The 25,911-nt window shown below is 47.0% G+C and overlaps 2 protein-coding genes across 6 annotated transcripts in view; one reads left to right on the forward strand and one right to left on the reverse strand.

Moving 5' to 3' along the window:
* The window catches only part of AIFM1 (apoptosis inducing factor mitochondria associated 1), a 32,985-nt gene extending 26,816 nt beyond the window's left edge, over positions 1-6,169 (reverse strand). For 3 of the 5 annotated variants that reach the window (XR_003677964.1, XR_003677965.1, XM_028482929.2), the window contains exon 1: positions 5,863-6,112. Coding sequence is in view for 2 of the 5 variants with exons in the window: in XM_028482929.2 (XP_028338730.1) it covers positions 5,863-5,968 (106 nt within the window). In the remaining 3 variants the exon portion in view is untranslated. Of the gene's footprint in view, positions 1-5,862 lie in introns of all 5 variants that reach the window. The other 2 variants (XM_024128126.1, XM_028482930.2) reach the window with 2 other exon arrangements.
* Positions 6,170-11,666: 5,497 nt separating this feature from the next.
* On the forward strand, positions 11,667-22,279 carry RAB33A (RAB33A, member RAS oncogene family). The gene is made up of 2 exons (XM_007103047.3): positions 11,667-12,618; positions 21,689-22,279. The coding sequence occupies exons 1-2, from the start codon at positions 12,361-12,363 to the stop codon at positions 22,142-22,144; spliced, it is 714 nt and encodes a 237-aa protein (XP_007103109.1). The 5' UTR covers positions 11,667-12,360; the 3' UTR covers positions 22,145-22,279.
* The last annotated feature ends 3,632 nt before the right edge of the window (positions 22,280-25,911 follow it).

Below are 25,911 nucleotides of genomic sequence, written 5' to 3' on the forward strand. Positions count from 1 at the left end.
TTCAGGTTTGCAGGCCACGTGGTGTCTGCTGCAACTACTCAATTCTGCTGATGTTGCACAAAAGCCATAACATATAAATGAATGGGCGTGACTGTGTCCCAATAAAACTTTCTTAATGGACACTGAAATGTGAATTTTAAATAATTTTCAAAAAATAGTCTATTAACAATTTTTTTCAGCCATCTGAAAAATGTAACAACCAATTTTAGCTCAAGGGGCATACAAAAGGGTTTGTGGGTTTGGCCTGTGGGCTGCAGTTTGCCAATCCTGATCTAGAACAGTGGTCCTAAAACTTGAGTGTGCATCAGAATCCCCTGGAGGGTTTGTTAAAACATGGATGGCCAGACCTACCCCCAGAGTTTCTGAGTTGGGGGATCTGGGATAGGGCTCAAGAATGTGCATTTCTAACAAGTTCCCAGGTGATGCTGATGCTGCCAGTCTACACTTTGAGAATCACTGGTCTAGAGGCAAGTAGATGTGTTCTGGTCTGACCAAGCTTTAAAAGACAAACAGAATGGCGCCGGTAGCTATTCCATATGTACTTGCAGAGATGTGAAATAGGGAGCTTTCCCCCCTTGCTTTCACAATTACAGGGCTCAGAGGGGTAAAAACACGTCCAAAACGGGGCTGCAGTCTCTTACCTGAAATCCTTGGGAACATGTGCATTCCAGAACTTGGAACTGTTAGATTCTAAGTATATAATGCATACACCATATAGTAACACCCAACACAGTAAGGGGCAGCAACCCAGTCACACACATTAATGTTTCTATTACCAAGCACACTGAGTGGAATAAACAAAAGATTCTAAGTAGCTTCTCTCCAGTTCAGGTCAGGTTTTACTGACAAATGAGTTATAAAAACTTGATTTTTAGTCCTATTTTGATTTCTAGATTATACATAAGAGACTATGGACCTATATTCTTAGAACTGGAAATGTATTTTTCTCTACTGTTTTTATTTCTTACCTGTTTTAGAATCCTTCATCACCACATGAAACAAAACGGCTTATATTTGGAAATGACAACAAATCACTAAAATAACAACATGTGCAAGAGTGGAGAAGGTTATCTCGATCTGAGCAAGCTTTTGATTTTCAGAAGTCCATAAAAACGATGAAGCAACAGAAATTGAAACTGACAACGCTCAGAGCTTAGAAAATGAGACTGGGTAGAAAAAGTTCCACATGGCTTAGTACAAAGAATTTAGTTTTGTCCCTTACCTTCACTCCAAGTTTTTTTTTTACTGAAAATAAATGCTTTTAAAATTCTGTTTATCCCTCTAGAGGATCCTAAATACAGAAATAATAATAACTTTGCTTTAATATAATAATTTAATATAATATTCTGATTTTGCTTGCTTTTCACAAACATAAAACTAAAGGTGTAGATTTGGGTAAGTTCAGCAGTTCTTGCCTCAATTTGCACACAAAAAAAGACATTTAAAAGTAAATTGGTTTTCTCAGGGTACATGCCCAGTAGTGGGATTGCTGGGTCATATGGTAGTTCTATTTTTAGTTTTTTAAGGAACCTCCATACTGTTCTCCATAGTGGCTGCATCAATTTACATTCCCACCAACAGTGCAAGAGGGTTCCCTTTTCTCCACACCTTCTCCAGCATTGATTGCTTGTAGATTTTTGGATAATGGCCATTCTGACCGGTGTGATATGATATCTCATTGTAGTTTTGATTTGGAGAGAGATGCAAGAGGGAGGGGATACGGGGATATATGTATACATATAGCTGATTCACTTTGTTATACGGCAGAAACTAACACACCAATGTAAAGCAATTATACTCCAATAAAGATGTATTAAAAAAAGTAAATTGATTTTTTACAAAGTAAATGGGTTTACATTTAAACTATTGCTTGAAAAGAAATATAATACTGTCATTAACAAACCAACTTTTTACATACCTAGTGACTTTAATTTTGTAAAAGGTGATAATATTGTATGGATGTTCATATTTTCCCTCCAATTTTCTTTTACCTATAAAATTATTCCCACACCTTTCCCCCCATAGCCTCAAAGTTTTAGGAGATTTTACATTATGACTGAAACATGCCTTTTCACTTGTCTTATTAATGTGGGAAAGCCACCTTACTCCTTGACTTCTCATTGCCCCAATCTACTTGTTTTAGATTTTCTGCAGTCAGACCACATGTACAGAGGTAGAGCTTCCTTCCTCACACTTAGGATTCAATTCTTTTTTTTAAAATTCGATCATTTATACATAATAATATGATTTCCATTTTAGCGATAATTAGAACCTCTACTGTGTCATATAATTATCATTTCTTTTTAGTGGTTGGAATAATTAAGATCTAGTCTCTTAGCAAGTCTGATAATATAATACAACATTACTGTCTATATTCATTATATCGTGCAAAGATTCAATTCCTGTAGGTGTTTGCTCAACAAATATTTCTTGAATTAATGAATAAAATAAGGAAATAGAAATTCTTCCCAGTTCTACTGATAAGGACTGAACATTTTGAAGAATTCTTTGCAAAGAAGTTTTGGCCATATCTCGCTGTACAGGCTGCTTAATAATAAATTAGTAACTTCAAATACCACAGGCTAGCATTAGAATAGTACCTAAGTTAGCAAATTCATTTTTGTAGATTTCATAATCTCCTGTTTTTCCTTACCCCCAGAAGGCCTTTACTAGAAATACATCCGCACAATTGAGGCACCTAGGAATCTCAAGTGGTTAAGAGGTCTATATGCTCTCGAATCTTGTTTTCTGAATGTCAAACTTATTTTTCTGACATGGATAAAACACAGGATAGGACAAGCCTAGATGATCTGTCCATTGTAGTTAGATGCCTCTTGTGTGAAACACTCTGAAGGCACCAGAAGAAAAGTGATTTAGATGAAAGAAAAAAAAATCTAACTCTATTCTGCAAAGTTAAGCCCTTCACAGTACTAGGGTTCAGTCACTGAGAATTCACCACGTACCAGAGACTGTACAAAATGCTGAGGACACAAAAATAAATATGACATAACTCCTGTCTCAGATAGTGTATAGTTTAGGAGGGGAGAATGGCTGCTACTATTCTGAATATCAGAAAATGAACTTGACACAAATCACAAGAGACTCAAGGCTGCTCAGTTTGTTTTTTAATCCTTAGGTCAGACGAATGGAAGGGAAAGAGTCATTATTCATCAGAACAGTAGTTTCCAAACTTGCCTGATCATATGAATTACAACAAGGGTCTTGTTAAATATAAATATGAATTCCCAAGGCTCTCTCCTAGAGATTCTCATTCAGTACTTTTAGGGTTGGCCCTCCACTCAATTTATATGACCAGGCAAGTTTTGGAAACATAAAACTTACAAAATGTAACAACTCCCTTAAAATATTAGAAAATGTCTAGAAAATACAACATATTAATTGGTTGCAGAAAATGCTGACTTGCTAAAATTTTCTTCTGGAAAGTTTTGCCTCAGCAGAAAGAGTGGGTAAAGGCTCATCTTCTAGGCTTCAAAGAAAGTGTCATTTGGCAGTGTCCAGGAAGTCTGGATCCTTGCCCACAAGATGTCCAGTTTCCTTTTTAAAGAGGTGAGAAGGATTCTGAACACAGAAAAATGTTCAAACATTTGGCCCTCACCTCAGGGGTCGGTGATCAGTCTGATCACATCGGTGGCACAATGTTTGATAACCAAATAAAATACTACAGAACGGAAAATATCTACTTCCTAACCAATCTGCTGAGTGCTGAATGCAGATATAAAGTGGTGACTATTAATTACCTTTAATCATTTCTGGAAAGAGGCAGAGCATCCAAATAAAGTAAATAAACGAATAGTAGCAATTATGGTTTTAAGGTAAAAGGCAACATATAATGGAAATGAACCTAACAATGGAGACAGATGTGGATGAGATGTTTCAAGAGAGGTTTGAAGTTTGCTATAATCCTGGCAAAGAACTAGTGGGGAGGAAGGGAAACAAGGAGGGGAAATGGCATATCAACAAACAATGCCTCTTCCTGATCTATGCAAAAACATATGGTAAATGCTGCTCTGTGCAAAAGAAACCAGATTCAAAGCAATCAGTAATCAAGCCAGAAAACAAGGTTGATTCCTTAAACGCAGAAGCATTTCTTTTTGAAATTGTAACCACCCCCACCCACTGCTAAAGGTAATGATGTTATACTCTGGTGCTTGGCCAAAGGACAAAGAGTAAGTGTATACAAAGAAATGATGGATATGTCGAGAAGTCAGAATATATTCTACAGCAGACTGCCTTAAAATAAAGTCATGCAATGGAAAAGAACATTTTCAGTGAGTATTTTTCAGTAGTTCTAATATGACCAACCACCTCAAATGTCTCATAAATCAATTTACCTTTGCAAATCCATACTTAATTGATGAGAACTTTTGGTTAGACTTCAGAATGCTGGCAAAAGTTGTGAGTTTTAAGCAAAATAAGTACACAAAGTTTGAAAGCCCAGTGTGGATGAAAATCTTCAGCTTACCTAAATTTCTGTCCAACTTACTTAGAGCATCCTCATTTCAATGCACAAAACCCATACAGATGACATCATAGACAGGATGTTAGTTTTAAAAATCTAATCTGGTTTTTAAGTTCCCAAAGCAACATGTCTTAGAACATACCTCAGGTACACCCATCAGGAAACATTTTCTTGAGGCATAGCAACTGGAAAAACTATTCAAATGAACATTTCCGAAGACTCTCACAATCTAAGGGAAATATTTTCCACTTTTTTTTTTAAAGCACCCAGAAGGCAGTTCCACATTGAAAAGGCCTCAAGGCAGTTCCAACACAGACATAGCAAATGTGAATATATCCTCGGGTGGCCATTCAAAGATGATTGATAAAAAAAACCAAGAACAACAAAAGAGCACCTCCTACAGGTGGATAATTCTTTACCCCCCTGAAATTGTGCAGGTTGGAAATCAGCAGGCTCAAGACATGCTTAGATAAATTCAAGGAATCTGATGCCCAATGGGCTAAAGGGGAACCGGATTCATTCTTAACCTTTTGAGGTCAAACTTTAGGAAGCAGTGTGGAGTTGGGGCAAGAGGATTAGGGACCTAGAGACTGGCAAACTAACCTTTGCTCTGCCTGTTACTTAGGTATGTGACCTTGAGCAAGCAATTTCACCTCTCTGTGCCTCGGTTTATTATCTATAAAATGAGTGGGTTGAACTTTACTACGAAATCCCTTCTAGCTCTAAAATTTGCTGAAAACAACTTCATGGAGGGCAAATACAATGCGTTCTGCAAACCGTTTCTTCGAAGCGTTGAGACTACCAAGAATTACACTGACCAGGCATCTCAGACTAATTCTGGGACAACTCTTCCCGGTGGCTGGTGCACGGCGGACTGACTCCTTACCTGCACTGATTGCACTGTTTCTGTTTCACAGGGCACTCAAATCTATGAATCTGATCTGGGGTTTGGAAGGTAGGCAGGTAATATGCTCATTTACAGAAGGAACTGAGGCGTAGGGCTTAAGTGTCCTGCTTAAAGTCTCTCAATCGATAAATGACAAAGTCTACTTCACCTCATTGCTCTAAAAAGGCGGACTGGGGGTGACCGGGAGGTGGCATTGGACAATACGAGACAGCCAGCTCTTCTGTTATCCCTGAACAGCAAACCCTCCCAGGAAAAGGCCTCAAGCCGACTACTGGGCTCAAATCCCTTGAAGGTCAGGCCGGCACGGCTTGCGAAACTCACAGTTTGGATCCCGCCAATTCGGAATTCACGCGACTGTGAGTGTGTTTATAGTTTTTCCCCAGGGGTCGGGGGGAAGGCCTAAGAGGCATAGGGAGCCTGTAGAACCCAGGCCCTTGGTCTTCAAGGTGGGGTTTGCCCGGGATGGGTCAGTCACCTGGGAGCCGGTTCCTCTGCCTCGGGCCTCGGACGCACACTGTCCGCACCAAGGGCGCCAGCTTCTGCTTCAAAGCACCCGCCGCCAGGCCTCCACACCGGTACATTTCAGCAACCGCTACTCTGGACCTCCTCCTCCTTTCCTTTCTTCTTAAGCACGGACCGACAGGTCAAACGCCGTGGGCCTTGGCCCGTTCCCCCGGCTCCCTTCCCACGCACTCTACGCAGGCTCCTCCTCCCAGCTCCGGGTGGGCATTGGACGGACAGCTAGGCCGGCCTTCTAGAGCAGGGGAAGGGGAAGCGCGACTGGAGGCCTACTGCGCATGCGTAACGCTCAGCTGCGCATTGCGATTGGTCCGCACGGGGAGAAGCTGTGCGCATGTGCCTAGCTGTCCGAACACTTGGAAAGACCCCAGGCCGAGTTGCTTGCAAGTTTCTGCGGGTTGATGGCAGCGCGTTCCACTAAGCGAGCTCAAAAGCTGTCCAAGGAGGGACCGGTGGGGCCGCTTTGCCTGGCGGTTGTGGCCGGTGCTGCCGCTGTGTCGATGGCGGGAACCTGTAACGGCACCTCACAAAGCGTGGCCCCAGCACCGCAGTTTGTTCTAATGTTTTAGGCCCTTAATTACTAGGTACTAAGCTTTCCGGGTTCTCCGGATGTAGTCCACTTCCAGTCTTTCCGTAGGTCCAGCCGGGGCACCTGGCTGCCCAGATTCGGAGTGGACTTCCGTCTTTTACAAATTTCTGGCGCCTTCCCACCCAGCCCCTGTTTGCAGGACAAGTAATCATTCCGCGCTCTCTTTCCCAAATCGCTTTTATATTGTGCAGTTCTTTGTCCTAGATGCTGTACGAGGTGCTACGGACAGTCTCCTGCTATTATGGCTTCCGTGCTTGAGAGCAGGATGCTGACAAAAAGAGTTCGTGCTTCACAGACTTTCTGTGAGAGTATTCCTAAGCAGGATTTTAAGAGTTGTGGGAGGAGTAGGGTGAGGGGCTGAGTGTAAATAGGTGTTTTGACTCTACCAAATGTAAGCTAAATTGGAAATAAATTATTGGCTGTATGCAAAACATAACATATGCCTATTTCAAAGTTTTGAGTTACATGTTCATTTAACAGGTATTTATTGAGCACTTGCCACTTGGACTGTGCTATTAAAGGGGCTCTGGGGGATATGAAAAGTATAGGAAGTGGTCACTGTCTAGTTGGGGAGATGACATATACTGGCCATTTAAATAATAATATCTGATGTAGTGCAAGAGCAAGAGAAAATATGGGATAGAATAGCTAAGGAAGGACTTCATGTAAGAAGTGTTACTTGAGCTGTGTCTTGAAGGATGAGTAGTAAAATTCAAATAGTGGAGGGGAAGGAATGATATTTCGGATAGTGAATACTTTGGGACCAAAGGTAATATTTTCAGTGGCTAAGCACCATTGACTTTGCATCCGGTCTGCCCCAGGTTGAATCCTGGCTCTGCCACTTGGGCAAGTCACTTAACTTGTGCCTCACTTTCCTCTCTTACCAATCTCACAGGGTTGTTATGAAGATTAAATGAGCTAATATTTGTAAAGTATCTTAGAGGAAGCCCCATGCTGCTTGGAGGTATAAAACAAAACCCAGGGCTTCCCTGGTGGCACAGTGGTTGAGAGTCCTTCTGCCGATGCAGGGGACACGGGTTCGTACCCCGGTCCGGGAAGATCCCACATGCCGCGGAGCGGCTGGGCCCGTGAGCCATGGCCGCTGAGCCTGTGCGTCTGGAGCCTGCGCTCCACAACGGGAGAGGCCACAACAGTGAGAGGCCCGCGTACCGGAAAAAACAAAAAACAAAAAACAAACAAACAAAAACAAAACCCAGCACGTTTTCAGGGGACAATGGTAGAGAGTACATACTGGGAAGTAAGTAAGGACAGGTGAATATGGTGGGGCCAGATTTGAACAGGCAAAAGAGTTTGGCCCTAATATTGTAGGTGATGAAGTTATTATCTTTAGTGGAATAGGGATAGAGAATGAAATTACAAAGTTGTTTTAGGAAGTTTAACCCAGGAAGCAGTATTTATTGGGTGAAAATGATCCAGGGTTCCCTTACTCATTAAGAATAGGTTAATGTTCAGAAGTGCAGGTAGTAGTTGCCTTTTTCTTTTTTAAAATATATTTTATTTATTTATTTTTATTTTTGGCTGCATTGGGTCTTCGTTGTTGCACGCGGGCTTTTTCTAGTTGCGGCGAGCAGGGGCTACTCTTCGTTGCAGTGTGCGGGCTTCTCATTGCGGTGGCCTCTCGTTGCAGAGCATAGGCTCTAGGTGTGCAGGCTTCAGTAGTTGTGGCTTGCAGGTTGTAGAGCGCAGGCTCAGTAGTTGTGGCGCATGTGCTTAGTTGCTCCACGGCATGTGGGATCTTCCCGGACCAGGGCTCAAACCCGTGTCCCTTGCATTGGCAGGTGGATTCTTTTTTTTTTCTTTTTTTTTTTTTTTTTTGCCTTACTCCACTAAACTGACATAGGACATCTGCCTCATTATATTTACTTACAGTGTATCTAGAAAGTTGTCATTTGCTTTTCCTTGTTAGTATTAGATAAGAGTGTCCTTTAGCCCCAGCCAGTGTTCTGATTGGTAGCATTTGGCTCAGGGAGCACCAGAAAGAATGTTTAGGAACATATGCAACTCATGTAGACACTTAATGTCTACTTGTTCCGTAAACATTAAGTGCAGCTCTATTTTTTTTTAATTTATTTATTTATTTTTGGCTGCGTTGTGTCTTTGTTGCTGCGTGCGGGCTTTCTCTAGTTGTGGCGAGCGGGGGCTAGTGTTTCTTGCAGTGGTGGCCTCTCGTTGCAGAGCATAGGCTCTAGGTGTGCAGGCTTCAGTAGTTGTGGCTTGCAGGTTGTAGAGCGCAGGCTCAGTAGTTGTGGCGCATGTGCTTAGTTGCTCCACGGCATGTGGGATCTTCCCGGACCAGGGCTCAAACCCGTGTCCCTTGCATTGGCAGGTGGATTCTTTTTTTTTTCTTTTTTTTTTTTTTTTTTGCCTTACGCGGGCCTCTCACTGCTGTGGCCTCTCCCGTTGCGGAGCACAGGCTCCGGACGCGCAGGCTCAGCGGCCACGGCTCACGGGCCCAGCCGCTCCGCGGCACGTGGGATCTTCCCTGACCGGGGCACGAACCCGCGTCCCCTGCATCGGCAGGCGGACTCTCAACCACTGCGCCACCAGGGAAGCCCGGCAGGTGGATTCTTAACCACTGCGCCACCAGGGAAGTCCCAGTCGTTGCCTTTTAACCTAGGACTGTTTGGGGGGATAAATATTGAAAATATCAATTCCACAATAAGGTAAAAATTATTTCTACTTATTTCATATTTTAAACGTCTTGCAGACATTGAAATTTATTGCTATTTCTAAAAGCCAATAATAAACATGGATTGATTAAATACAAAGTTAATCATATCTGTTGGTGAAAGAAGCTTTGGAAAACACTATCAAAATCATGACGATCAGATACCTATGAAAACAACTGGGTGTATTTGAAAGACAGTCATTTAATGATGCACAATTAACATACAAAAAAGACATTGTACAGCACATTTATTTTTGCAGTAGGTACAATGAGGTTTTCTTGTCCTCTTAATAAAAAATTATATTTTATCATTTTGGGTGGCAAAAGCAACTTACACATATTGAATAACTCCAAAAATATAAGTGAATGTTCCCCAAAATCTCACTCCCCAGAGTATTTTATTAGGGCATGGGGCCCATTTTGATATACCACATTTCCAGAAATCAGTGTTTCTACCTTACAAAGATAATGTGAACTCTCAGACTCAGTGACAAGTTTTTGCTGGGAGCATATGTCTAAATAATCTTATTCTTATGTGGATGTAATATTTTTTTATATCTCCCAGAAAGTTAGCATTAATTATGGCCATGAATTAGCAAAGCTTCTTTTCACTCTTTTTTTTTTTTTTTTTTTTTTTTTTTGGCTGTGTTGGGTCTTCGTTGCTGCGCGCGGGCTTCCTCTAGTTGCGGCGAGCGGGGGCTACTCTTCACTGCGGTGCGTGGGCTTCTCATTGCGGTGGCTTCTCTTGTTGCGGAGCACGGGCTCTAGGCACATGGGATTCAGCAGTCCTGGCACGTGCGCTCGGTAGTTGTGGCACACGGGCTTAGTTGCTCCGCGGCATGTGGGATCTTCCCGGCCCAGGGCTCGAACCCGTGTCCCCTGCATTGGCAGGCGGACTCTCAACCACTGCGCCACCAGGGAAGCCCTTCTTTTCACTCTTACCTACTGGATATGCCTAATTAATAGTTACCTTTTTTAAAAAAATAGCTGCTCTTCTGTAGATAATGATCACCAGGAGCATTAGCTTCAAATTCAGAGAATGATTCGGCAAACTATTATCTAGACATCAACCAATCAAAACCAAAATAGTGTACCATGAGGATAACTATTCACAGTGGACAATGATAATTGGTATTCATAATGATGACCTTCGATTAGCCAACTAAGATTAAATCCTTCTCGAGGTTTAATATTGAATAGTATAATCTAGGGTTTTAGAAATGGGTGACCCACATATATGCTAAAAGAGTTAGCTATAAATATATCTGCTAACTCAGCTTAAAAAGCTTCTTAACTAGAAGACCCCATTTTCCCAGCCATTTTGAGTAACTTGGACTTGGCTGAACAGTCACATTCCAATTTGCTTACAGATCTATCACTGATGCACTGAATTGTTTTCCTCGTAGTGGGAATGGATTTAGTCATATTTGTCTCTTCTGCAGCTCAGCCTCACACACAAATAAGATGGTAACTCACGTGCGCTGCTGGAATCCCTGACCTTGATGGCGTTAGCAAATAACTCATACGTTGGTGCTATTGGTATGTGTCAATATTACCTTAGCTTATGAAATATGTGGGAGGAGGGATAAAGTCTTAAAAGCAAACATAAACGGGAGCATTTTATTGTATGTAAATTGTACCTCAGCAGAGTTGATTTCAAACAAATTCTGAACCTGCAAATCACTTTCAGCAGAGGGAATACTGGTCTTGACCAAGATGCGTGACGCGTATTAAGCCTTGGGAAGCTGCCCCCTAACACCGTAAGAAAGTTCTGTTCATTTATCATCTTCCAAGCATAACCTAGGCTTCTGGCAAATTAGACCCAACCACTTTGTTCTACATTCAGTTGCAGAGGGGTGAACACTCCTAGGGGTTTCTAATTCCTTTTGAAACTCCACCATTCTGGAAGGATTTATGACTATATGGAGGGCTCGGGAATGCAACACACTGTGAGGTTTATGCCATGTCCCAAGATCCCTCCACCTGGACCTGTAATGGTTAGCCCCGGAAACAGAGTCCCCTTTCGCTGAAGCCGCCACCACCAGCTTCCCCCTTCTACCCCATGTTCGGCCCTCTCCCGTGGCGGGCCTTCCCCATTGGCCAGACAAACACAACCGACTGCGGCAGCCAATGGAAGCCACTCTCCTGAACATTCAGAGGATGGGTGCTCGTGGTGTGATGAGGGGAGGTTGGCGCCTGGCACGCGCCCCCCTACATCTGACAAGTCTGTGACAGAAACACTAACTCCCCCTACACACGCACACCCGTGCCCCTGCCTACCTCTCGCAGCTGCGCGGGCCCCCATAACCCACAGCGTGTCTTGGCAGCGCCCTCCCCGGCTCCTTGGGGCGCGCGAGCGCACCTGCTTTCTCAATAAGACAGAGCATTGCTTTATCCTAAGGCTTGGGAGGGGGCTGCGGAGGCACGGCGCAGCTGCCGGCCGCTTGGTGAAGGAGGTGAAGGAGGTATCTCCGCCCCGCACCCCACCCCCGCCGAGTAGTGTCGCTCCGAGGCCGAGGTGCTCCAGAGATGCCTGAGGGTGCAGCTCTCTTTGTCCTCCCCAGCTGTGCCCGCTGACCCCGTGCGCTCCGAGAAAGTGGGGGTGGGGAGCCCGAAACCTATAAACCTATAAAATAAATGGGGGCAAGGAGAAAGGAAGGCCATCCTGGGGTGGTGTGTGCGGCTCTCCCCACCCACCCGTTGCTCCTTAGGCTTCCTCCCTCCGGTGTGTCCCTGGAGTCCAGGCAGGGGAGGGTCTAGGCAAAGGTGCGGTGGCGGCCGCGGCGGCCTGGGGAGCGCGGTAGGATCGTACGCCCGAGCGTCCCATCCCAGCGCACAGGCGCAAGGAGAACGCTTGCCCACTCTCCTCCATCTCTCCTCCCCTCCCTGGCTTTTGTGTCGCTGTCTCAGAGCTGCTAGGAGAGTGCGCTGGAGGAGGTGGGGGGGCCTGGGGTGAGAGGCACCCCCTTCACGCGCGCGCGCGCACACGTTGCTGGCGCACGCACACACGCGCGGATACAGACACGCACACACACACACACACACACACACACGCACACACACATATACACATACATACACGCACAAAGCTCGCTCGCCTCGAGCGCACTAACGTGGCCGTTTTCTTTGTGTGGAGCCCTCGAGGGGGGTTGGGGCCCGGGTCCGGTCCGGGGGAGATGGCGCAGCCCATCCTGGGCCATGGGAACTTGCAGCCCGCCTCGGCCGCTGGCCTGGCGTCCCTGGAGCTGGACTCGTCGCTGGACCAGTACGTGCAGATTCGCATCTTCAAAATCATCGTGATTGGGGACTCCAACGTGGGCAAGACCTGCCTGACCTTCCGCTTCTGCGGGGGGACCTTCCCGGACAAGACTGAGGCCACCATCGGCGTGGACTTCAGGGAGAAGACCGTGGAAATCGAGGGCGAGAAGATCAAGGTGATCCAGATGGTCAGGTCCGGGAAGGGAGGGATCTGGGAGGGGGCCTTGTCAGAGGCGTTGCTCTAGTGGTTGTAAATGTCCAGCGTGTGGCTGTGTCGCCGCTTGCTGAGCCCAAGACCCTCGGCACGTCCTCATCCCCTTCGCCTCTCTCAGTGGCCCAGTACCCACCTCACCCGTTTTCTGAGGGCAGGCGGCAGTGGTTGCATTCATGCCCTTTGCCCCTGCCTGACAGCTCCCGCTCGGAAAAGCCTGTTTGATCCTATCCTTGACCCTGAGCCGGGAGCAGCGGCGCCTGTGAGCAGAGGGCGGTATGAGGGGTCTCCGTCCTGGTCTGTGGGATGGATCCCACAGCGCTTTACACATCTTGAGGTCCCTTCTACCTCGTGGGTGCCAATAGGTTGCAAAAACCTGCTTTGGCTAAGCCCCCAGGCCTTGCGAGGGTGGGGGGAGATGGAAATCCATAGAGAATGAAAGCTGCTTTATTTTCAATTACAAGTTATAATTAAGTTTAAGGCTGATTTGGAATAGGAGTGGTGTGGGGTGCTTCTGGCACAAAGCCATGAGCCGTTTTAAAGAAACTGAGACAGGGTTACCTGCCAACACTTCATAATAGATAAAACTAGTTCTTTTGGAAAGTACCCCTTAAATGATATCTTCTTTATTTGTCTGGGTACCTCATGCCCATTACTCATTCTGTTGGTATTGTCTTCAGCAGGCCTTGGTAAAAATGCAGAGCAACTTACCTGAGGGCTAAGGGAAGTGTCTTGGTGGCCCCCTCTCTTTAGTTTGTCAAGTAGGCTAAGTACAGATATTCTTGTCTGACCATTTGTGCTCACTTTTGGTTCAGAAGAGGTAGAAACTCGATAGGACAGTAATATTTCAATGTGCAGAGGATGGAGGGAGGGAGGGCATGGCAAGGGCAGCTTCATGTGTCAGAGGAGCAGAGGGGGCAGGGTTATGGGCAGGAAAGCCACCTCAGAAGGCACTGGGCACTAAAGACCAACTTCTTTAGACCCATAGCTGGCCTTTTCTTAATTCTTTTTGTCTTTTAATTAATTAATTAATTAATTTTTGGCTGAGTTGAGGCTTCGTTGCTGCGCGCGGGCTTTCTCTCGTTGTGGCGAGCGGGGGCTACTCTTCCTGCAGTGCGCGGGCTTCTCACTGCGGTGGCCTCTCTTGTTGCGGAGCACCGGCCCTAGGCGCGTGGGCTTCAGTAGCTGTGGCTCGCGGGCTCAGTAGTTGTGGCTCGCGGGCTCTAGAGCACAGGCTCAGCAGTCGCGGCGCATTTGGCTTATTTGCTCTGCGGCATGTGGGATCCTCCTGGACCAGGGTTCGAACTCATGTCCCCTGCATTGGCAGGCGGACTCTTAACCACTGCGCCACCAGGGAAGTCTCACAGCTGGCCTTTTCTTGAGGCTATGGTCAGACACTGTCGGGTGAAGGCAACCCTCCCTCCTGCTGGGTAAACAGCCCCAATGACCACAGGGCCTCTCTTCTGAGTGATGTGGAGAGAAGGACTGAGTAACTGAGGAGAATGATGAAATGCTCTAAACTGTACAAGATTCCTGACTCCTTCATTATTAAAATGAATGTGTTTTAAAATGGCTTCAGAGACCAGGCCAAGGCACTAGGTGTCAGGAAGATGGGCAGCTCAGTATTGGTAAGGGAGTGCTCTTGAAAACAACTGAGACCCAGGATCAGGAAGATAGGAAATAGTGATCTTTTTTGCCCCTCGCATTTTGGAGGGAATTGCTACATTTCCTTTTAAAAGTCACAGTGGGTATCTGTCTCCATCCTTTCCTAGGGCTCTTATGTCAATATCTGCTTGGCTAGGACTTCTTTAATGTAACATTGTAAGACTCTGGCATTTCTAAAACATGCCTTTTAAAATCCAAAGTAGAAATGTACTTATGGATGTGCTCTTAAACCCTCAAAACCTTTTGAATTTAATGCTACCGCTTGTTTAAAATCGTGTCACATTGAGCCAACAAGTCCTCTGGATTTAAGAGAGGGGGAAATAAGTCCCCTTGAAATTTAGATGGAGGAGAAAGGAAGCGTTTGGGAGTCTAGGGAAGGAGAACAGGGGGAGAGGAGAGGAGAGGAGGAAGCTAGAAAGTGGGAGGTGAAAACGAGTGGAAGAGGGTCACTACCCAACGGCCTTGCGGAAATTTTGCAAAGATTCCTTCCCTTCTAACACCCAGTACTTGATCAAAGTGGATTTTAGTCTCTGCCAAAGATTCCGGACTTCTTCCCAGAGGGCAGAGCCTGTGACAATGTGACTCACTAGAAACAGAGCCCAGCACAGCACCACGTGCAGATAAGTGCTTAACACAGGCTTTTTTTGGGAAGATGATATTTTCAAGAGGGCAAAACCTTGTGACACTGCTCATGGAGGAGCCCTCTGAGTGCAGATTCTGAAGGAGCTCAGGGTGGGGTGTGGGAGTAGCAGGATGGGGACCCTGCCTCTGGCAAAGCTGCTGCAAGCTCAGGGCCCGAGCCGGCAGGCGAGACCAGCATGTCCTGGGGGAGATGGCAGAGAATGGCAGCTAGCAGCAAATGAGCTCCACAGGAGATGATTTTGCCCCGTACTCCAGCTGGCCTGGAGTTTCTCAAGGAACAGGTAACAAAATCACGCTAGGAGGTGACTGCCTTTGGGGAAGAGAGGAAAGTCCCCAGGCTGAGGTGGCCCTAGACCACAGCCAGCAAGAGAAGGCTGTCAGGCTCTAAAATGCCATTGCTCACAGGAGAGTGGCCGAGAGGTCTCAGCAAGCTCTTCTCTCAGTTCAAGAGTAGGGTGTGGCCTCTCCTGGGGTGCGCCCCTGTGTCCCAGGGTAGCACATAGTGTCAACCCCTGCAGGGGGACGACTAATTTAGCATATTTGGGGCTACTGTCTTAATTACCAGGGCCATCCCTAGGGCCTTGAAGCCCCGTGTGGTGTCTCCAATCAATGTGTCCCCCATGCCCTCACAAGATTTATAATCCAGTATTTCCTGGTTCACAAGAACATCAAGAAAAGCCTACAACGAGTAGGCAATAATCATAATCACAACAAGTTCTATTGATTGAAGAAACAAAGAGCACAGGCTAGGCACTTTCCATGCACTATCTTATTTGGTCTTCTCAGCAACCCTATGAAATTAGGACTATTCTTACCATTCTTGCTTTAGAGAGAAGGAGACCACAGTTAGAGAGACTAAATAATTTGCCCCAAGGCACGTGGCTCTGAGCTCCAGTCTTTGACCCTTGAGCCCAAGCACTTTGCCATCGCCCTCTCCTGCCTTCCCCGTGACAGGGCCAGGATTTCAACCTAGATTCCGAGCTCATGCTCTTTCCTGCTGCTCTCTCCTCTCGCGGGGCAGCATCTGGCTGGGGGGCATTGGGCTCAGGGGGAGTTGGCATGCCGGGCAACCAGCCTTGTGGTCTCTTCTAGGCCAGGGGCCCAGGGTTTCAGCCCCAGAACCCAGGAGCCTTCAAGATGTCACCTTCGGCTGCACCCCAGACATCGAGCCGAGTACCTGGGTTTTACTTTTTGCACCTTGACTGTCTCACCTTGGGTATGCGAATCAGAGGATGTTCAGAGATGGAAGAGACCTTAGAGCATCTCTAATCCGACTTCCTTGTTTTACAGAGAGGAAACTGAGGCTCAGAGAGGGAACGTGACTTGCTCAAGATCACCCAGGGCCCGGCCTACCACTCAGGTCTCCTAATTCCCTTTTGGGTGCTCTTTCCACACACCATGCTGCCCGGCTTAGAAGAGCATGTAAATCCCCACTCTGGGCCAGCCCCATCGTCCATCCAACCCACAAAGTTACCTGTGACAGGGACACGGTGAGACATCATATGGCAAAGCTGACAGTCCTTCCTGACATCAGCCTAGGAAGGATGGAGGCCTCCCCCAATCCCCAAAGGCAGGGTGGAGCTTCCCTTAATGACCATTAAGCGTCTGTCACCTTACAGGTTTAGCTAAATCGTATTGCGCCTGTCTCAGTCTAAAAGCATTGGAAAATGCCGACTGGGACGTGTGTTTGGGGGTGGGCAGGTAGTAGAGGGGAGGCTCAGTTCTAATTTTTGAGCCATTACTTGTACATTTTCAAGCAAGCAGCCCCTGCTGTCCAGTTGGGTTCCTCCTATAGCCTGGGCAACCCTCTGCCCCAGCACTCCAGACCAGGCACGCTGCAGGACAGCCGAGCCTGTGGGCAGGTGCCGCTCAGGACTGTGGATTTCTCTTCCTCCACCGATCACTTGGAAAAACACCTTCGTGTGTGACATTACCGAGTGGCGGAGCTAAGCGTTCCCTCGGAAGCTGCCCGCAGTCAGAATGACATCATGTCTTCCTTAGGGCTTCTGAGAGCCCATCTTCTGCCAGTTAGCTGAATGGTTAATTATCCAGCAGTTTTGTTGTTTCTCTGTCTCCCTTGCTGCCTCTCTTGCCGTGGGTGAGTTTCTCTTTGTCGTCCTCCTTTGCCATTCTCTGTGTCAGCCTGGTGTGTGAACGTGGTGTATCTTAGATGGGACAGCCAGCTAGCTGAAGAAAGATTTACCTTAAACTTTTCCCGTCATCCACTCGGGCATCCTCCAAAGGTTACAGATGTATTTTCTCTCTTTTTCCACTTCTACCCACCCCCTCCACCAGCCTCCAACAAAAGGACATTCATGCCTCATCTGGAGAAAGACGCCAGATATGTTCCCTAGGGATAAGAAATACCCATGTCAGCTAAGAGCACGTGCAGGGGTGAGGGACTTGACGAAGCTTGCTCAGGCAGCGGTAGCCCAGGAAAATGGTTTACAAGGCTAGATCTATCTTTGGCAGCTCCCCACCCTGTGCCCCTTGACTCTCCAGGGTCCCTGTCACTTTGGGCCTTCCTCTCTCTTCCCCCTCCCCACTGACTGCGTTTGCCTTGGCTCTACCTCATCATCAAGAAGCCAAGCTTGGACTTCCCTGGCGGGCCAGTGGTTAAGACTCCGCACTTCCAATGCAGGGGACACAAGTTCAATCCCTGGTCGGGGCAGTTGGATCCCATATGCTGTGTGGCACAGCCAAAACAAGAAGCCAAGCTTTCTGCGCTTTCCAGGACGAGAACCAACGGATCCAAGGAGCAGTGCTACCAGGACAGGGCTCATGGGCCCTCTGAGACAATGGCAACAGTTAATATTTGCAGAGCACTTTGTATTGTGCAAAAGCTCTTTCTCGCATGTTATTTCATTTGGCTGGTCATTGACTCAGCTAGAAAGCTGAGGGGCTAGAACCCGACTCTCCCAATTCCACATCTACTGCTGCGTTTCCAACGGCGCCAGCCCAGTTAGCTGTCTGGCCAGACTTGATGGTGGCGGTTTCAGGCCAGGGACGAAGGGGGAGTGTATTAGGCACTGTGTCCTGTACTTACAAGGAATGCTAATCCTCACAGCATCCCTACCAGATTGCTGTGTTTATCCTTAGTTTCCAGAGGAGGACACTGAACATAAAGTAACTTGACTGAGGACACCTAACTAGCGGGACATGATTGCGTTGAGATTTGCACCCTAGCTGGTTTGACTCCACTATACCCCACTGGCCCTTGGAGAGAAAAGAGGGCCCTGGGGGCATGTGTGTGGCTAAGGGGCAGGCGTCAGATGCAGTGCCCACAGGAAGGGAGGACTGGGTGAGGGAGTGCCAGCTGCCAAAGGGAGAGGAGATGCTTTCATTGTCCGACAGAGGCCAGGGGTTTATGAGGATGCTGAGAAGGACAGGGACACTAAACCCAGAAACAAAATGAGGTCGGTCGTGTTCCAGCGAGCCTGACTGCCGTGCTGTCCCTTTGTGATGGCTCTTGAGGCCACAGCATTGGCTCTTCTGATTCTCTGCTGTGAGCAGCCTGCTTCCCGGCTCCCCTCTCACCACAGACAGGGGTGCAAAGAACTTGGGGTGGGGTTTCTAAAGAGCTGGAATGAGAGAAGTAGTTGAAATTCTGAGCCTCCGAATAAAAGCTTCAAGGCTCCCCAGGCACTGGAAAGGCACAGGAGGTCTCCAGCAGAGAGGGCCCTCCCTGCAGTTCTGGCAGCTTGGGTGGCCTGCATCATTCTGAAGCCATAGAAAAGCCAAACAGCCAAACTACTCAGCCCCAAACACCTCATACACTCCCACCCACGTTCCTGCTAGTGGCAGGTATTTTTAGAGTCCTGAGCTCATGGTGTTAAAGCATCTGCCACATGCCTGAGGGCTGGTAGGCATTCAGCCTTACTCAGAGGCAAGAGTTACGACTACCGGAGCGTGGGGGTGGGAGCCAAGTGGTAATGATATTCTCGCAGGATACCTGCCCTCTTCCCACTAACCTCCATTCCTTTCCTGGCCTGCTCTCCTCTTTCTTCCTGCTCAGAGCACCAGGGAGGTGGAAGAAATGAAAATCTCTTCTGTCTCTGCTTGCCGAAGCAAATCAGCCTTTGACGGCTTATGATGTTTTTCTGGGTAACCAACGTCGAATGTTGTCTCTGAAATCACCTTGGCAGATACCGAGGATGCCAGACAGTAGTTTTGCTGGCTCAGGCCAATACTGCTCGTTGATCACGACGACGATATTGATGACAAGCATGATGACGAGTGATCTGATGCAGAAAAAGACTGCTTACAGTCTAGCTGGAGGGATGCCAAGAACACTGATGAAACGACTAGAGAACAAATACATATATTCTAAATGGTGTGGTGCAGACTCAAAGTGCACTAGGAATGCCTAAGGAAAGAGAATTGAAGAAAGGTTGGAGAAGGTTTTAGGAAGAAGGTGCAGTGTGAGCCGAGCCTGGAAGAGTGGGTGAGATTTGGATAGAGCGATGAGGGGGCAGCCACTTCTGTAGGGGACCGAAGGTACAGAGGAGAGCATGAAGCAGGTGCAGCTGAGTAGTGGGAAACCGGGTCTGAGGATGGCAGACAGAAATGTTTCCATTTTGATGCCACATGCAGTAGAGGGCTATCGGAATTGGATGAAGAGGAGGATGATGTGCTGATACAAGCAGGGATTTAGGAAGGCTAGTTTGAAAGCAGTATGCAACAGGCACTGGCGTGGAGACGTCTAGAATCCAAAAGACTTTGCTGTAGTTCAGGAGTGAGGAGAGGAGAGTCTGACCAAGAGACATGGAAATCTAAATAGAATAAGGAGATGAATTTGAATGTCGTGCCAAAGGAACATGGCGGCCGTCTCCACTGAGGAGATGAAGGGAAGCCTGAACAATGAAAACTGATGATCACAATGATGACTCTGGGGCCCTGTAAGATCTTCATTCAGCAAAGAGATTTAATTATATTTACTAGATTATACTTACTGACTGCTAACTCCAAATAAAGGCTATACTTCGTTTTAAGAACCATAGTTGTCAATTAGTGACCATAATCACATTTTCTTTCATAACTGGGAATTGTATAAGGCCTTGGGACCGTCGTTCTCAGCATGATTTCTCTTGTCCAAGACTTTGGATGTATAATGGGAAATAGATTGGGCTGAATGTGTTTAGACTCCAGAGTATCCCCTGGAAATTGTATCTTTACATATGTTACTGATTGGCCTTATCCCAAAAGCTGAGATGCAGAAGAAAAATCCAGTGAGCTAAATTACCTTTTACATAACAAAGAAGTGAACTTAAAATAAATTGAGCCACACGGTGAGATTTTAACACGAACTTTGTTTTCTTTAAAAAGTCATGAAGGGCTTCCCTGGTGGCGCAGTGGTTGAGAGTCCGCCTGCCGATGCAGGGGACACGGGTTCGTGCCCCGGTCCGGGAAGATCCCACGTGCCGCGGAGCGGCTGGGCCCGTGAGCCACGGCCGCTGGGCCTGCGCGTCCGGAGCCTGTGCCCCGCAACGGGAGAGGCCACAACAGTGAGAGGCCCGCGTACCGCAAAAAAAAAAAAAAAAAAAAAAAAAAGCCATTAAAAAAAAACCCAAACCAAACAAAAAAAAACAAAGTGATGTATGCATGCAGTAGAAAATTTGGAAAATACAAAAAAAAAGAAGAAACTAAATATCACCTAAGTTCCGCTGTTCATAAATAACCATTAATGTCCTGGCATATACACTTCCAGTCTTTCCTATGCATTTGTCTATGTTTAATTAAAAAAAAAATTGGGACCATAGCATATGAAAAATTTTGTTTCCTACTCTTTTAACTTACTTATATTTTATGTGCATTTTCTACACCATTTATTCTATGAAAAGGTTATTTTAATGGCTGCATAATAGCCCATTGTATAGATATATATTGGGTTGGCCAAAAAGTTCATTCAGGTTTTTCGTAACATCAGATGGAAAATCCCAAACGAAATTTTTGGCCAACCCAATACATACATTTTAGCTGCTCCTCTCCTAGTGAACATTTAGGTTGTTTCCTGTTGTTGTTGTTTTTTTTTATTTTTAAGTGATTAAGATCTTTGTGCAGAAGTTTGACCACATATCTCTTTCTTTTCTATTTTTTGCTCCCCCCCGTTTTATTGAGATATAATTGACGTACGTCACTGTATAAGGTTAAGGTGTGCAGCGTAATGGTTTGAGTTACATATATTGTGAAATAATTACCACAGTCAGTTTAGTGAGCACGCCTCATCTCATACAGATACAATAAAAAGAAAAAGCCAAAAAAAGAAAAAGTTTTTCCTTGTGATGAGAATTCTTACGATTTATTCTCTTAACAACTTTCATATATATTATACAGCAGTGGCAACTATGGTCATCATGCTGTATATTATATCCCAAGTACTTATTTACGTTATCTGCTATTTCTTTTGTATAGATTTCTGGAAGTGGGATTCTAGGCTCTAAGAGTTTTGTACATTTTTAAGGTTTTTGATAATATTGCCAAATTGCCCTCCAGGAAAGTTGACCAATTTACATTCCAGTTTTTCAACTAAAAACCTTAAGAAAGACTTAATAAACCCTGAAAGACACTTCTCTCTATATGTCGATAAGTCCATTCTGCCAATTTGTCAAAGAACCACTTCCTGTGTCAGGGCTTGTCACCTCATTTTTATAATGCCACAGAACCATGTTTTCTCCTATCTGTTCATGTTTCGTTTTCTGACTCCAAATACGGGTCTTTGTATCTTCCAGGTTCAGGTGTGGGACACCGCTGGTCAGGAACGCTTCCGAAAAAGCATGGTCGAGCATTACTACCGCAATGTGCATGCCGTGGTCTTTGTCTATGACGTCACCAAGATGACATCCTTCACCAACCTCAAAATGTGGATCCAAGAATGCAATGGGCACGCTGTGCCTCCACTGGTCCCGAAAGTGCTTGTGGGCAACAAGTGTGACTTGAGGGAACAGATCCAGGTGCCCTCCAACTTAGCCCTGAAATTTGCCGACGCCCACAATATGCTCTTATTTGAGACCTCGGCCAAGGACCCCAAAGAGAGCCAGAACGTGGAGTCAATTTTCATGTGCCTGGCTTGCCGACTGAAGGCTCAGAAATCCCTGCTCTATCGTGATGCTGAGAGGCAGCAGGGGAAGGTGCAGAAACTGGAGTTCCCACAGGAAGCCAGCAGTAAAACTTCCTGTCCCTGTTGAAACCAAACGGTGTAAATACAAGAGCAATTATCACTGGAGGTTTTTTTCTTTCCCCTTTTTCCGTGCCTGTGTAACACTGACATCTGCTTGTTTCCATACAAATTGATATTAAAATAAAATTTGTATAGATTATCATATGCCTTCATGTCTTGCTTTCCTCCAAGAAGACATTTCTGATTGTGATGAGTAGAAGAGGCAGCTCGCCCTGCTAGAAAGGCACACTCCCTACCAGCCTTCTACGCTGCCTGAAATGCTCATCCTTCGAGTCACTTCTTCAGGACTAATTCATTCTCTCACATGATGTCATCAGCGGGCAGAAACACCCGGCGGGGGTGGAATACAGGACAGGTATGTGGTTCTAGAGAGCCAGTGCAGGTGGAGGGATAGAGAAGTTTTGAAAGGAGACATTGACTCATCATTATCTCCTAGGTTCCTTGGATGTCGAGAGTAGGCTGCTCTCTTCTTATTTCCCAAAATTTAAAAATAAAAATATAGGTTGTCCAACAGGCCCATTTCCTTCCAACGCCGTTAGCTCCTGCTTCCCCATTTTTCACCAAGCAGCCCCTGACACCAAAAGTATCTCTTTCCTCCTGCCCTTTCTTGAAGAGGGCAGGGTTCAAGCTAACATAGGTCTATGATGCCCCCAGATCTTTGCTGGAAGAAATGTAACAGGAGGATTCATCCCCTACGTTCCAAGACCCTCTGATTTAGTTGTGAGAGCAATGCACACACTGAAACTCCTTGGGAACAAAAATTAGACAAGAATATTACCAAGTGCCAGACTGTGCTATGGACATTGAGAGCATCATATACTCAACATCAGGGAGGAGTCACCAAAAAAATCATTGAACTTATTTTGGTTGTTGAATAAAGTGTAACATTTGGATTGGTAAAGAGGAGGGGAGTGGGCAAAAGTAGGGAGGCAGGAATGACCGTGGGGCTTGAGTAGGAGGACAGCTAGGAGTCTGGCCCACCGACAGCTGAGCAGCCCACGCCTCAGCAGGACAGTTTATTGCTTTTTGAGCCAGTGGGAACTTCTGGTGGCTCTCCCGCAGAAGTCCTGTAGGTACTTCTCGTACATCTGGTCCTATGGATGTGAAAGCTCCTTGTCCAATGCTTAAAGAAACTAAAAGTGGCTCTGAAGGTGTATCTATTGTACAACAGCCCCAGGTAGATTTCTTTGCTTGGGGGTGCTCCGAAAGGCAGCCCACTTGTTGGAAGCCCAAGAGGAGGGGAGGGGGTCCCAGACAGATAGCCCCTGAGCACTGTCCTCTGATAGGCAAACGCAGCTCTGGCCCTGCCCCTGACAGCAAAGGGTAACAGATGTGCTTCCCATCCAAACAGCCTGTCTGCTCCTGCGTCCCTCACTGACTTCTTCCCCACCCAGCCCCACCCCCGCCTGCTCTCAGCCTCGGCCCAGCCGCCAGTCTGGTTCTCATCACTTTGTTTCTGCCTGGATCCTGGTTTGGGGAGTCTTCCTAGTACCCCCAGTTAAGGCTGTGTTTTCTGACCGGTTGTCCCCACCCAGCGTCCTGCCCCCAACTCTCACCCAAGGGGCTGGGGTCCTGTTGTCTATTGGTGAACTGCCCGCTGAAGCCCCTGTCGCTGTGCTCCTCCCCGATGGAATACCCCAGGACCTTGTCTCAGACTTCAGATGCCGACTTCTTGCCCAGGATATGGACTACTGTTGTGGCATCTTTTGGCTCTTGTGACCTGGCTGCAGGGCCGGGCCACCTCTCAGTGGCTGTGGGGACACTTGTCCATCCTAATGGATGCATTCTAGTCCGGATCCCGGCCCGTCTTGGTCATGCCCCTTTCTGCTTTAACAGGGTCAAGATGACAACATTCCAAGTCCTCTGACCAGGATTGCCTCTGACACCTTTCAGGCGTTCAACAGACGTTTACTGAGCACCTACTGTGTGCCACTGTTCTAGGCCCCAGGGATACATAGGTGAACAAAATAAAATCCTACTCTCATAAAGGAGACAGACACTAAACAAGAAATGAGATATATAAATGAGATCGTTTGAGAGAGTGATAAGGACTCTAAGGGCCATAAAATGGGGTAAGTGGACAGAAAGTGCGGGAGGTGGGGGGAGGGCAACATATTAGATAGAGTGGTCACAAGGGGCATCTTTGAAGAGAGAACATCTGAGCTGAAACCTAAATGAAAGAAAGCAACCACCTGTGAGGGAAAAGAACCCCAAGCGGAGGAAACAGCAGATACCAAGGCCCTGAGGCAGGGGTAAGGTTGGTGCATTTGAGGAACAGAAAGGGGGCTGGTGGGGCTGAGCAAGCAGGGAGGAGAATGTTGGTTTATTTAAGTGCAGTGGGAAGCCAGTGGAAGGTCTTAGCATCATCTAGATTCAGTAACCTTTGGGAAGATTCAGCAGGTTTACTGACCGGCAAGAGGGAAAAGCCTCCACTTTCCTTAGCTCCTCTGAGAGGAAGAGGCAGCCTTCCCGGGTGCCTCCTGAGTGTGGGCCTCAGGGCTGTCCCTTCCACGCTGGCTGGTCCCCACCTTAAAATCCAGACTCTGAAACCTGCCCCCAGACAATTACCTTTTGGTAATTGGTACCGCCAAGGCTCTGGTAGTTTTGCTGCCAAAAGCAGGCACTCACCAATCCTACCTGCCTGTATCTTCTGCAGCTCACCTGCCCAATCCCGTCCCTTCCTGTAGGATGACATTGCTCTCGCTCAGGCACCTGGGGACAGCCAAGAAGTCAGGGGGTTCCCCACTGTGGCCCCAGGAATCCTGAGAAGCTCTGGGCTCCATCCAGTCTCCCAGCCCCAGAACTTCCTGCTGGCAGCAGCAGGGTGGCATGGTGGCCCCCAGGCCTCCCACGGACTGAGCAAGAGGGCCTGGGAATGGGCTGTTCCCAGAGTGCACCCAGAGGAAGGGGACTCAGGAGGCCAGAGAGCGGTGACACCCTTGTTGCTGTGAGGGTGGTGAGGAGTGGGGGACTTCAAGAGACGCAGGCTCCTCATTCAGCCTCAGTAAAGCTCTGGAACGATCCATGATGGCCAGTATCTCCCCTCTACAGCCCCCCTTCACTTTCCAGACCTGTACCCTTGAGTCTTCAACTGTGCTACAGAGACAGGACCTGGAGAAATAACTACGAACATTTCAATGCCTAGTGGATACCAGACCCTGTGCTAAAACACTTTATATTTTTTTCACTAGCTCATTTAATCTTCCTTCAACCCTGTGAGGTAGGGATAATACCTTCCATTTTACAGATAAGAATATGGGTGCTGACCTGTCCAAGGTAGTAAGTGGTGAAGGGAAATTTGTCTTACTTCAAGTCTAGGCTCTTTCTATGATATTATACTGTCTTTCCAGCTGGTTCCAGGCTCCAGGACTTCTCCCCTTGCAGGGATTGTGGGTTTGCTCCAGCCAGTCCCCCTGACCCATGGAGGCTTGACCAAGAGGCCACTCAATATCCGGGAGGTCAGACAGGGACATTCTTCCCTGAATGGGACACCCCTGACCAGATCCTCCAGGAAACCCAAGTGGCTGACAGAAGAAGTGTTAGCTCCGGGCCAAAGGAGTCCCTGAGATGTCCTTGGCTTGGACAATAGCTAGGAACCACACAGCCAGCCGGACTCCGCAGCTCAGCCTTTGGGGGCTGTAGGATCCTGTCACTGGGACCCCCAGCACCACCCTTCCCCCAATATCGGAGCATTTGCTCAAGCCCCCGATTCAGCCTGAGGACTGGCTCTGGCTGAGTTCAGTGTGGCTGAGAACTGTCTCAGCAGGGTCCTTC

Source organism: Physeter macrocephalus, chromosome 21 (genome assembly GCF_002837175.3).
Source record: "Physeter macrocephalus isolate SW-GA chromosome 21, ASM283717v5, whole genome shotgun sequence".
NCBI lineage: Eukaryota > Metazoa > Chordata > Mammalia > Artiodactyla > Physeteridae > Physeter > Physeter macrocephalus.